The 13,752-nt window shown below is 42.1% G+C and overlaps 1 protein-coding gene across 1 annotated transcript in view; it reads right to left on the reverse strand.

Annotated features, from left to right (window-relative positions):
- DPH1 (diphthamide biosynthesis 1) overlaps positions 1–13,752 on the reverse strand; it is a 1,055,215-nt gene that overhangs the window by 70,838 nt on the left and 970,625 nt on the right. The window contains exon 10 of the mRNA XM_053706219.1: positions 13,280–13,358. Coding sequence (XP_053562194.1) covers positions 13,280–13,358 — 79 coding nt within the window. The remainder of the gene's footprint in view (positions 1–13,279; positions 13,359–13,752) is intronic.

Here is a 13,752-nt window from a genome sequence, read left to right on the forward strand (position 1 = left end):
AGGGGACAAATCTGAGTAATCCCCATTCCACTGACTTAGCATGCATAATTGCAGCGGTCTGAGATGCAGGCGTGCAAATGGCACTATGACCATTGCCGCTACCATTAAGCCGATTACTTCCATGCACTGAGCCACTGATGGACGTGGAATGGAATGAAGGACACGGCAAGCATTCAGAAGTTTTGATAACCTGGACTCCGTCAGGTAAATTTTCATCTCTACAGAATCTATAAGAGTCCCTAGGAAGGTGACTCTTGTGAGTGGGGATAGAGAACTCTTTTCCACGTTCACTTTCCACCCATGCGACCTCAGAAATGCCAGAACTATCTCTGTATGAGACTTGGCAATTTGAAAGCTTGACGCCTGTATCAGGATGTCGTCTAGATACAGAGCCACCGCTATGCCTCGCGGTCTTAGAACTGCCAGAAGTGAGCCCAGAACCTTTGTAAAGATTCTCGGGGCTGTGGCCAACCCGAAGGGAAGAGCTACAAATTGGTAATGCCTGTCTAGAAAGGCAAACCTTAGGAACCGATGATGATCTTTGTGAATCAGTATGTGAAGGTAGGCATCCTTTAAGTCCACTGTGGTCATGTACTGACCCTCTTGGATCATGGGTAGGATGGTCCGAATATTTTCCATTTTAAATGATGGAACTCTGAGGAATTTGTTTAAGATCTTTAGATCCAAGATTGGTCTGAAGGTTCCCTCTTTCTTGGGAACCACAAACAGATTTGAATAAAACCCCTGTCCCTGTTCCGTCCGCGGAACTGGATGGATCACTCCCATTACTAGGAGGTCTTGCACACAGCTTAGGAATGCCTCTTTCTTTATCTGGTTTGCTGATAACCTTGAAAGATGAAATCTCCCTTGTGGAGGAGAAGCATTGAAGTCCAGAAGATATCCCTGAGATATGATCTCCAACGCCCAGGGATCCTGAACATCTCTTGCCCACGCCTGGGCTAAGAGAGAAAGTCTGCCCCCCACTAGATCCGTTTCCGGATAGGGGGCCGTTCCTTCATGCTGTCTTGGGGGCGGCAGCAGGCTTTCTGGCCTGCTTGCCCTTGTTCCAGGACTGGATAGGTTTCCAGGCCTGTCTGGAATGAGCAACAGTTCCCTCTTGTTTTGAAGCGGAGGAAGTTGATGCTGCTCCTGCCTTGAAATTTCGAAAGACACGAAAATTAGACTGTTTGGCCTTTGATTTGGCCCTGTCCTGAGGAAGGGTATGACCCTTGCCTCCAGTAATGTCAGCAATAATTTCCTTCAAGCCAGGCCCGAATAAGGTCTGCCCCTTGAAAGGAATGTTGAGTAACTTAGACTTTGAAGTCACGTCAGCTGACCAGGATTTAAGCCATAGCGCCCTGCGCGCCTGGATGGCGAATCCGGAATTCTTAGCCGTTAGTTTAGTCAAATGAACAATGGCATCAGAAACAAATGAGTTAGCTAGCTTAAGCGTTCTAAGCTTGTCAATAATTTCCTCCATTGGAGCTGTATGGATGGCCTCTTTCAGGGCCTCAAACCAGAATGCCGCCGCAGCAGTGACAGGCGCAATGCATGCAAGGGGCTGCAAAATAAAACCTTGTTGAATAAACATTTTCTTAAGGTAACCCTCTAATTTTTTATCCATTGGATCTGAAAAAGCACAACTGTCCTCAACCGGGATAGTGGTATGCTTTGCTAAAGTAGAAACTGCTCCCTCCACCTTAGGGACCGTCTGCCATAAGTCCCGTGTAGTGGCGTCTATTGGAAACATTTTTCTAAATATAGGAGGTGGGGAAAAGGGCACACTGGGTCTATCCCACTCCTTGCTAATAATTTCTGTAAGCCTTTTAGGTATAGGAAAAACGTCAGTACACACCGGCACCGCATAGTATCTATCCAGCCTACACAATTTCTCTGGAATTGCAACTGTGTTACAGTCATTCAGAACAGCTAATACCTCCCCAAGCAATACACGGAGGTTCTCAAGCTTAAATTTAAAATTAGAAATCTCTGAATCAGGTTTCCCCTAGTCAGAGATGTCACTCACAGAATGAAGCTCTCCGTCCTCATGTTCTGCATACTGTGACGCAGTATCAGACATGGCTCTTACAGCATTTGCGCGCTCTGTATCTCTCCTAACCCGAGAGCTATCGTGCTTGCCTCTTAATTCAGGCAATCTAGATAATACCTCTGACAGGGTATTATTCATGATTGCAGCCATGTCCTGCAAGGTAATCGCTATGTGCGTCCCTGATGTAATTGGCGCCATATTAGCGTGCGTCCCCTGAGCGGGAGGCGAAGGGTCTGACACGTGGGGAGAGTTAGTCGGCATAACTTCCCCCTCGACAGAACCCTCTGGTGATAATTCTTTTATAGATAAAGACTGATCTTTACTGTTTAAGGTGAAATCAATACATTTAGTACACATTCTCCTATGGGGCTCCACCATGGCTTTCAAACATAATGAACAAGTAGGTTCCTCTGTATCAGACATGTTTAAACAGACTAGCAATGAGACTAGCAAGCTTGGAAAACACTTAAAACAAGTTTACAAGCAATATAAAAAACGTTACTGCGCCTTTAAGAAACACAAATTTTGTCCAAATTTGAAATAACAGTGAAAAAAGGCAGTTACACTAACGAAATTTTTACAGTGTATGTAACAAGTTAGCAGAGCATTGCACCCATTTGCAAATGGATAATTAACCCCTTAATACCAAAAGCGGAATAACAAATGACAAAAACGTTTTTTAAACAGTCACAACAACTGCCACAGCTCTACTGTGGCTTTTTACCTCCCTCAATACGACTTTTGAAGCCTTTTGAGCCCTTCAGAGAAGTCCTGGAACATGCAGGAAGAAGCTGGATGTCTGTGTCTGTAATTTTTGCTGCGCAAAAAAAGCGCTAAAATAGGCCCCTCCCACTCATATTACAACAGTGGAAAGCCTCCAGGAACTGTTTCTAGGCAAAATTCAAGCCAGCCATGGGGAAAAAACTAGGCCCCAATAAGTTTTATCACCAAACATATATAAAAAACGATTAAACATGCCATCAAACGTTTTAAAATACACTTTTATAAGAGTATGTATCTCTATTAATAAGCCTGATACCAGTCGCTATCATTGCATTTAAGGCTTTACTTACATTACTTCGGTATCAGCAGCATTTTCTAGCAAATTCCATCCCTAGAAAAATATTTTAACTGTACATACCTTATTGTAGGAAAACCTGCACGCTATTCCCCCTCTGAAGTTACCTCACTCCTCAGAATAAGTGAGAACAGCAAAGGATCTTAGTTACTTCTGCTAAGATCATAGAAAACGCAGGCAGATTCTTCTTCCAAATACTGCCTGAGATAAACAGTACACTCCGGTACCATTTAAAAATAACAAACTTTTGATTGAAGAAATAAACTAAGTATAAAACACCACAGTCCTCTTACGACCTCCATCTTAGTTGAGAGTTGCAAGAAAATGACTGGATATGGCAGTGAGGGGAGGAGCTATATAGCAGCTCTGCTGTGGGTGATCCTCTTGCAACTTCCTGTTGGGAAGGAGAATATCCCATAAGTAATGGATGATCCGTGGACTGGATACACTTAACAAGAGAAATGTAATTTATATATTTCATAACTGGTCCTGTGTTTTGGGACTACTTGATTTCCTAGCCTGTAAAAGGGTATAAGTCACCTTGAGTATTTGTACACCAGCTAAAATTTTCAAAGAACAACTTAAGCATTTTGCAAATTTCACAAAAGGCTCTGGGTTTTGGCCCTGAATGCAACAAAAAATGTAATATAATATGGAAGCCATGAGGTAGATCTGAGGGATACATCATATATGACTAATTTTCTTGAAGGTTTCTCCTTCAAAATACATTGATGGACAATTTGCATGATGATATAGTAAACTTCTATTTCATCTGGAATGAACCAAATTAGAATGTGTGATAACACAATATTATATTAACAGTATTAATTAGTTATCAATAGTAATAGTATTTGGATAGTGCAAGTGGAAAAAGGACTTTTGACCCATAGATATATATCCCTAGGAGGTCAAATAAAAATAATTCTGACAAAAGGAAGAACATTGATCTCAGAATTAATTTTCAAGAATGAACCATATTAGGAAGAAAATACTGAGGGATCTATACCGACACTTTTTAAAGAAAAAACAGAATGTTCAGCTCCAAAACATGTAAAGTTGTAGACAAAGAGGCAAGCAAGAGAGTCTTAAGGTACAACAGTTATAAAGACAAACTACATGTAGGCTCAAAGAGATAAAGAGAGCAAGAAAAGTTAAAGCAAAATGTATTTAAGGGATATGAAACCCAATTTTTTTTCTTTCATGATTCAGATAGAGGATGCAATTTTAAACAACTTTCTAATTTACTCCTATTATCAATTTTTCTTCTTTCTATATTTAGCCACTAGTCACCAAGCGCTACCCAGGGTGCTGGACCAAAAATGGGCCGGCTCCTAAACTTACATTCCTGTTTATTCAAATAAAGATACCAAGAGAAGTCCCTTTGCCCCTTAAAGGGATATGAAACCCATTTTTTTCTTTCATGATTTAGATAGAGCATGCGATTTTAATCAACTTTCTTATTTACTCCTATTATCACTGTTTCTTCGTTCTCTTGGTATCTTTCTTTAAATATTATTAGGTGTAGTGGATACCCATGTAGAATACAGGAGAAGAGGTTGACAGTAACAGGGTTACCTGTCATGAATTTCTTAAGATACAAGAGCCATGTGTGTGGACAGGAGCACAAGATACACCAACATTTTTTTCAGAGTAATTGATTCAGACAATCAGTCCTTGACTAAGGAGGTCCCTTGTTGATGGTTGAAGCATATTCTAAAGAACTGATACAACATCATGTAATTATGACTTTGATGGTCACTGTTTTTTTTTTTTTAAAGCTTTATTTATACTCAACCTGTGGTTACATTCTTTTCATCATCCCCATGCAGGGGGTGAAATAATGTTTAATTTCAGAGAAAAGTATAAACATCAAACCAAATAATAATAATAAAAAAAAAAATATGTATCATCTGTGATATTATTACACCATAAACTTTACCAGAAAGAAAGCTATCCTAAACACATAGGCAATGCAATATAATCATTATTTGCAATAATTTTTAACCACATTGTTGATTTTTTTTTATCTATAGAATAATAAAGAATTCCAAATATCTTTGTCAAAAAAGCAGGAATAATTTAATGAAAAACTTACATATGCCTTTACTTGGCAAGTCAGTGGGACTTTCTAAAACAGGAATATCCTACTGTAAGTGTTCTCCATCCCTACTCTAACTCTCTATCTGTCTAGCTTAGTGAGCCTCTCTATTACATGAGTACCAAGCTAATACAACTAGTTCTGCAAACGTATCAGAACTAAGAAATGGATAAAGTATCTGCTTTTGGATCTGTAATAAATACGTTTTAATTATGGGTAACCAAACTTATAAACATTTTTTATTTTTTTTCTTTAGCAGATTTCAAATGAAAGGATTCAAATATAATTTGATTTTGAACTTCTTTAATTACCAATGACAAATGCGGGGCTGACGTAGCTTTCCAATTTTTCACTATAAGCTGTCTTATTAATAGAACTATTGTATTAAAAATTCTATTCTGTATTCCCAAGTCTGGAGCTGACGTTTAAAAAAAATAAAAAAAATAAAAAAACAGGATCCAGAGATACTTTATGTTATATAGTTTATTAAATAAAAAGAGAGAGATGCACTCAGCTGAGACAGAACAAAAGCTGGAAAAACTTCCGTGCCTGTTCATTTTATTATAGTGTGTCACTCAGGGTGCATACTCTTTTAGCACACTATGCCCCTTCACAGAGAAAAAATATCCTGTAGCATATCAGTCTGACCCTGCCCAATGACAGTCCAGCGCCAAAATACCAGGCAATTCTTCTCTGAACAAGAGAAACAACAACCCCAGACGATCGTTTCGGCCTTCTGTGGGCCTCGTCAGTGAGGTGCAGTCGCATCTCTCTAAGGGCATGTGTGCAAGGAGTCCACGTCTGGTTTCCCCTTTTACTCTTAGGGAGACCCAAGAGCAATTTGCATAAATAAAAAGAGAGAGAGAGATGCACTCAGCTGAGACAGAACAAAAGCTGGAAAAACTTCCGTGCCTGTTCATTTTATTATAGTGTGTCACTCAGGGTGCATACTCTTTTAGCACACTATGCCCCTTCACAGAGAAAAAATATCCTGTAGCATATCAGTCTGACCCTGCCCAATGACAGTCCAGCGCCGAAATACCAGGCAATTCTTCTCTGAACAAGAGAAACAACAACCCCAGACGATCGTTTCGGCCTTCTGTGGGCCTCGTCAGTGAGGTGCAGTCGCATCTCTCTAAGGGCATGTGTGCAAGGAGTCCACGTCTGGTTTCCCCTTTTACTCTTAGGGAGACCCAAGAGCAATTTGCATAAATAAAAAGAGAGAGAGAGATGCACTCAGCTGAGATAGAACAAAAGCTGGAAAAACTTCCGTGCCTGTTCATTTTATTATAGTGTGTCACTCAGGGTGCATACTCTTTTAGCACACTATGCCCCTTCACAGAGAAAAAATATCCTGTAGCATATCAGTCTGACCCTGCCCAATGACAGTCCAGCGCCGAAATACCAGGCAATTCTTCTCTGAACAAGAGAAACAACAACCCAAGACGATCGTTTCGGCCTTCTGTGGGCCTCGTCAGTGAGGTGCAGTCGCATCTCTCTAAGGGCATGTGTGCAAGGAGTCCACGTCTGGTTTCCCCTTTTACTCTTAGGGAGACCCAAGAGCAATTTGCATAAATAAAAAGAGAGAGAGAGAGATGCACTCAGCTGAGACAGAACAAAAGCTGGAAAAACTTCCGTGCCTGTTCATTTTATTATAGTGTGTCACTCAGGGTGCACACTCTTTTAGCACACTATGCCCCTTCACAGAGAAAAAATATCCTGTAGCATATCAGTCTGACCCTGCCCAATGACAGTCAAGCGCCGAAATACCAGGCAATTCTTCTCTGAACAAGAGAAACAACAACCCCAGACGATCGTTTCGGCCTTCTGTGGGCCTCGTCAGTGAGGTGCAGTCGCATCTCTCTAAGGGCATGTGTGCAAGGAGTCCACGTCTGGTTTCCCCTTTTACTCTTAGGGAGACCCAAGAGCAATTTGCATAAATAAAAAGAGAGAGATGCACTCAGCTGAGACAGAACAAAAGCTGGAAAAACTTCCGTGCCTGTTCATTTTATTATAGTGTGTCACTCAGGGTGCATACTCTTTTAGCACACTATGCCCCTTCACAGAGAAAAAATATCCTGTAGCATATCAGTCTGACCCTGCCCAATGACAGTCCAGTGCCGAAATACCAGGCAATTCTTCTCTGAACAAGAGAAACAACAACCCCAGACAATCGTTTCGGCCTTCTGTGGGCCTCGTCAGTGAGGTGCAGTCGCATATCTCTAAGGGCATGTGTGCAAGGAGTCCACGTCTGGTTTCCCCTTTTACTCTTAGGGAGACCCAAGAGCAATTTGCATAAATAAAAAGAGAGAGATGCACTCAGCTGAGACAGAACAAAAGCTGGAAAAACTTCCGTGCCTGTTCATTTTATTATAGTGTGTCACTCAGGGTGCATACTCTTTTAGCAGAAGGCCGAAACGATCGTCTGGGGTTGTTGTTTCTCTTGTTCAGAGAAGAATTGCCTGGTATTTCTGCGCTGGACTGTCATTGGGCAGGGTCAGACTGATATGCTACAGGATATTTTTTCTCTGTGAAGGGGCATAGTGTGCTAAAAGGGTATGCACCCTGAGTGACACACTATAATAAAATGAACAGGCACGGAAGTTTTTCCAGCTTTTGTTCTGTCTCAGCTGAGTGCATCTCTCTCTCTCTTTTTATTTATGCAAATTGCTCTTGGGTCTCCCTAAGAGTAAAAGGGGAAACCAGACGTGGACTCCTTGCACACATGCCCTTAGAGAGATGCGACTGCACCTCACTGACGAGGCCCACAGAAGGCCGAAACGATCGTCTGGGGTTGTTGTTTCTCTTGTTCAGAGAAGAATTGCCTGGTATTTCGGCGCTGGACTGTCATTGGGCAGGGTCAGACTGATATGCTACAGGATATTTTTTCTCTGTGAAGGGGCATAGTGTGCTAAAAGAGTATGCACCCTGAGTGACACACTATAATAAAATGAACAGGCACGGAAGTTTTTCCAGCTTTTGTTCTGTCTCAGCTGAGTGCATCTCTCTCTCTCTTTTTATTTATGCAAATTGCTCTTGGGTCTCCCTAAGAGTAAAAGGTGAAACCAGATGTGGACTCCTTGCACACATGCCCTTAGAGAGATGCGACTGCACCTCACTGACGAGGCCCACAGAAGGCCGAAACGATCGTCTGGGGTTGTTGTTTCTCTTGTTCAGAGAAGAATTGCCTGGTATTTCGGCGCTGGACTGTCATTGGGCAGGGTCAGACTGATATGCTACAGGATATTTTTTCTCTGTGAAGGGGCATAGTGTGCTAAAAGAGTATGCACCCTGAGTGACACACTATAATAAAATGAACAGGCACGGAAGTTTTTCCAGCTTTTGTTCTGTCTCAGCTGAGTGCATCTCTCTCTTTTTATTTATGCAAATTGCTCTTGGGTCTCCCTAAGAGTAAAAGGGGAAACCAGACGTGGACTCCTTGCACACATGCCCTTAGAGAGATGCGACTGCACCTCACTGACGAGGCCCACAGAAGGCCGAAACGATCGTCTGGGGTTGTTGTTTCTCTTGTTCAGAGAAGAATTGCCTGGTATTTCGGCGCTTGACTGTCATTGGGCAGGGTCAGACTGATATGCTACAGGATATTTTTTCTCTGTGAAGGGGCATAGTGTGCTAAAAGAGTATGCACCCTGAGTGACACACTATAATAAAATGAACAGGCACGGAAGTTTTTCCAGCTTTTGTTCTGTCTCAGCTGAGTGCATCTCTCTCTCTCTTTTTATTTATGCAAATTGCTCTTGGGTCTCCCTAAGAGTAAAAGGGGAAACCAGACGTGGACTCCTTGCACACATGCCCTTAGAGAGATGCGACTGCACCTCACTGACGAGGCCCACAGAAGGCCGAAACGATCGTCTTGGGTTGTTGTTTCTCTTGTTCAGAGAAGAATTGCCTGGTATTTCGGCGCTGGACTGTCATTGGGCAGGGTCAGACTGATATGCTACAGGATATTTTTTCTCTGTGAAGGGGCATAGTGTGCTAAAAGAGTATGCACCCTGAGTGACACACTATAATAAAATGAACAGGCACGGAAGTTTTTCCAGCTTTTGTTCTGTCTCAGCTGAGTGCATCTCTCTCTCTCTTTTTATTTATGCAAATTGCTCTTGGGTCTCCCTAAGAGTAAAAGGGGAAACCAGACGTGGACTCCTTGCACACATGCCCTTAGAGAGATGCGACTGCACCTCACTGACGAGGCCCACAGAAGGCCGAAACGATCGTCTGGGGTTGTTGTTTCTCTTGTTCAGAGAAGAATTGCCTGGTATTTCGGCGCTGGACTGTCATTGGGCAGGGTCAGACTGATATGCTACAGGATATTTTTTCTCTGTGAAGGGGCATAGTGTGCTAAAAGAGTATGCACCCTGAGTGACACACTATAATAAAATGAACAGGCACGGAAGTTTTTCCAGCTTTTGTTCTGTCTCAGCTGAGTGCATCTCTCTCTTTTTATTTATGCAAATTGCTCTTGGGTCTCCCTAAGAGTAAAAGGGGAAACCAGACGTGGACTCCTTGCACACATGCCCTTAGAGAGATGCGACTGCACCTCACTGACGAGGCCCACAGAAGGCCGAAACGATCGTCTGGGGTTGTTGTTTCTCTTGTTCAGAGAAGAATTGCCTGGTATTTCGGCGCTTGACTGTCATTGGGCAGGGTCAGACTGATATGCTACAGGATATTTTTTCTCTGTGAAGGGGCATAGTGTGCTAAAAGAGTATGCACCCTGAGTGACACACTATAATAAAATGAACAGGCACGGAAGTTTTTCCAGCTTTTGTTCTGTCTCAGCTGAGTGCATCTTTCTCTCTCTTTTTATTTATGCAAATTGCTCTTGGGTCTCCCTAAGAGTAAAAGGGGAAACCAGACGTGGACTCCTTGCACACATGCCCTTAGAGAGATGCGACTGCACCTCACTGACGAGGCCCACAGAAGGCCGAAACGATCGTCTTGGGTTGTTGTTTCTCTTGTTCAGAGAAGAATTGCCTGGTATTTCGGCGCTGGACTGTCATTGGGCAGGGTCAGACTGATATGCTACAGGATATTTTTTCTCTGTGAAGGGGCATAGTGTGCTAAAAGAGTATGCACCCTGAGTGACACACTATAATAAAATGAACAGGCACGGAAGTTTTTCCAGCTTTTGTTCTGTCTCAGCTGAGTGCATCTCTCTCTCTCTTTTTATTTATGCAAATTGCTCTTGGGTCTCCCTAAGAGTAAAAGGGGAAACCAGACGTGGACTCCTTGCACACATGCCCTTAGAGAGATGCGACTGCACCTCACTGACGAGGCCCACAGAAGGCCGAAACGATCGTCTGGGGTTGTTGTTTCTCTTGTTCAGAGAAGAATTGCCTGGTATTTCGGCGCTGGACTGTCATTGGGCAGGGTCAGACTGATATGCTACAGGATATTTTTTCTCTGTGAAGGGGCATAGTGTGCTAAAAGAGTATGCACCCTGAGTGACACACTATAATAAAATGAACAGGCACGGAAGTTTTTCCAGCTTTTGTTCTGTCTCAGTTGAGTGCATCTCTCTCTTTTTATTTATGCAAATTGCTCTTGGGTCTCCCTAAGAGTAAAAGGGGAAACCAGACGTGGACTCCTTGCACACATGCCCTTAGAGAGATGCGACTGCACCTCACTGACAAGGCCCACAGAAGGCCGAAACGATCGTCTGGGGTTGTTGTTTCTCTTGTTCAGAGAAGAATTGCCTGGTATTTCGGCGCTGGACTGTCATTGGGCAGGGTCAGACTGATATGCTACAGGATATTTTTTCTCTGTGAAGGGGCATAGTGTGCTAAAAGAGTATGCACCCTGAGTGACACACTATAATAAAATGAACAGGCACGGAAGTTTTTCCAGCTTTTGTTCTGTCTCAGCTGAGTGCATCTCTCTCTCTCTTTTTATTTATGCAAATTGCTCTTGGGTCTCCCTAAGAGTAAAAGGGGAAACCAGACGTGGACTCCTTGCACACATGCCCTTAGAGAGATGCGACTGCACCTCACTGACGAGGCCCACAGAAGGCCGAAACGATCGTCTGGGGTTGTTGTTTCTCTTGTTCAGAGAAGAATTGCCTGGTATTTCTGCGCTGGACTGTCATTGGGCAGGGTCAGACTGATATGCTACAGGATATTTTTTCTCTGTGAAGGGGCATAGTGTGCTAAAAGAGTACGCACCCTGAGTGACACACTATAATAAAATGAACAGGCACGGAAGTTTTTCCAGCTTTTGTTCTATCTCAGCTGAGTGCATCTCTCTCTCTCTTTTTATTTATGCAAATTGCTCTTGGGTCTCCCTAAGAGTAAAAGGGGAAACCAGACGTGGACTCCTTGCACACATGCCCTTAGAGAGATGCGACTGCACCTCACTGACGAGGCCCACAGAAGGCCGAAACGATCGTCTGGGGTTGTTGTTTCTCTTGTTCAGAGAAGAATTGCCTGGTATTTCGGCGCTGGACTGTCATTGGGCAGGGTCAGACTGATATGCTACAGGATATTTTTTCTCTGTGAAGGGGCATAGTGTGCTAAAAGAGTATGCACCCTGAGTGACACACTATAATAAAATGAACAGGCACGGAAGTTTTTCCAGCTTTTGTTCTGTCTCAGCTGAGTGCATCTCTCTCTCTCTTTTTATTTATGCAAATTGCTCTTGGGTCTCCCTAAGAGTAAAAGGGGAAACCAGACGTGGACTCCTTGCACACATGCCCTTAGAGAGATGTGACTGCACCTCACTGACGAGGCCCACAGAAGGCCGAAACGATCGTCTGGGGTTGTTGTTAAAATGAACAGGCACGGAAGTTTTTCCAGCTTTTGTTCTGTCTCAGCTGAGTGCATCTCTCTCTCTCTTTTTATATAGTTTATTAAGCCAGACAACCAGCTTATTCCAAAGATGGTCACTGTTAGATGATTATGGAAAACATAAAAAATACCCTTACAAAGAAAATCCAGTTCTACCACCCACTTTAAGTTGGTAGGGTTTGTACTACAATATGATGCATGTGTAAAAGAGAAGGAACACTGAGCTTTACTTCTTTGTACCAATACTACTACTTCTGGCGTTGACTACATTACCAATAGTCTGGTATAAAAGATAAGAATATAAGGTAAATAATAAACAAGTAAAACATGTTTAATCTCTACTTTGCATTGCTTACCATCTCTTTATTCCTGCCTTCACTGCTTTTTCATCACTTTCCTCCTTTAATCCTACTACACATTGTAGTTTCTAATTTCTCTCTTTTAGTGACTATTTCTCTCTTTAAAAAATTATATTTAACGCTTTCTCTTGTTCCTTTCTCACCTTTGTATCTGACTCCTTAATGTTCTTCTCATTAAAGGGACAGTCTAGTCAAAATTAAATTTTCACGATTCAGATTGGGCATGTCATTTTAATCAACTTTGTATTTTACTTTTATCATCAAATTTGCTTAGTTCTCTTGGTATTCTTAGTTGAAAGCTAAACCTAGGTAGGTTCATATGCTAATTGCTAAGCCCTTGAAGGCCGCCTCTTATCTGAATGCATTTGACAGTTTTTCCCAACTAGAGGGCGTTAGTTCATGTGTGTCATATAGATAACATTGTGCTCATGCCCATGGAGTGACTTATAAGAGGGCACTGATTTGCTAAAATGCAAGCCTGTCGAAAGCACTGAAATAAGGGGGCAGTCTGCAGAGGCTTTGACACAATGTAATACGTATATTAATATAACCATGTTGGTTATGCAAAACTGGGGAATGGGTAAAAGGGATTATCTATCTTTTTAAACAAAAAAACATTCTGGAGTAGACTGTCCCTTTAATATCTTAATACAATTGTGTCCCATAACAACTGTGCAATGTCACTTTCTTGGCTGTATCTTTACACCATACAAACACTTCCTCATTTTCATGGTTCCCCTCTGAATAATCTTACTCCAATTCTTTTACTTTGTTTTAAAACCTTTTAGTATTTATAAAATACCACTTCCTTTTTAGTTATTCTAAGATTTTAACAAGCCGACAATCATGCACAAAGTCTTCCCATAAGCAACAGGAAACACAACCACTCACCTCATAAGGGGTAAGAAGAGGCTTAGAGAAGGCAGTTCCCCAATCAATTGATAATCTAGGGCAAGCCACCTGCACCCACCTAAAAGCAAAATAAATAAGACTGGTCAATAACGCACATAACTATAGAAGCAATAATAGTAAGGTGTGATTGACTAGTGACATTAGGTGCACCACTATAAGAAGAAGAATGAAGCGTGGGCAAGTAAAATAAGTTAGAGAAATCCCTCTGTTAAAAGTCCCTCTGTTAAAAGTCAAAAGGAAGGTCTATATATCAACACCACAAAATGAGATGAGAAACTGCTCCCCAAGTTACAAATGTACTGGAAATGCAGCTCTAAACTATTAGGATTTAACGGCCAGTGAAATATTCTGCTTATAATTTAATGCAGCATCAAGAGCAGTCCAATGAATACACTGAAGGAGAAAGTTACATCATATTTTGTGGTTTATGATACCTTTTTAATGGACTGACT

The sequence above is a fragment of the Bombina bombina genome, chromosome 3, assembly GCF_027579735.1.
Source record: "Bombina bombina isolate aBomBom1 chromosome 3, aBomBom1.pri, whole genome shotgun sequence".
NCBI lineage: Eukaryota > Metazoa > Chordata > Amphibia > Anura > Bombinatoridae > Bombina > Bombina bombina.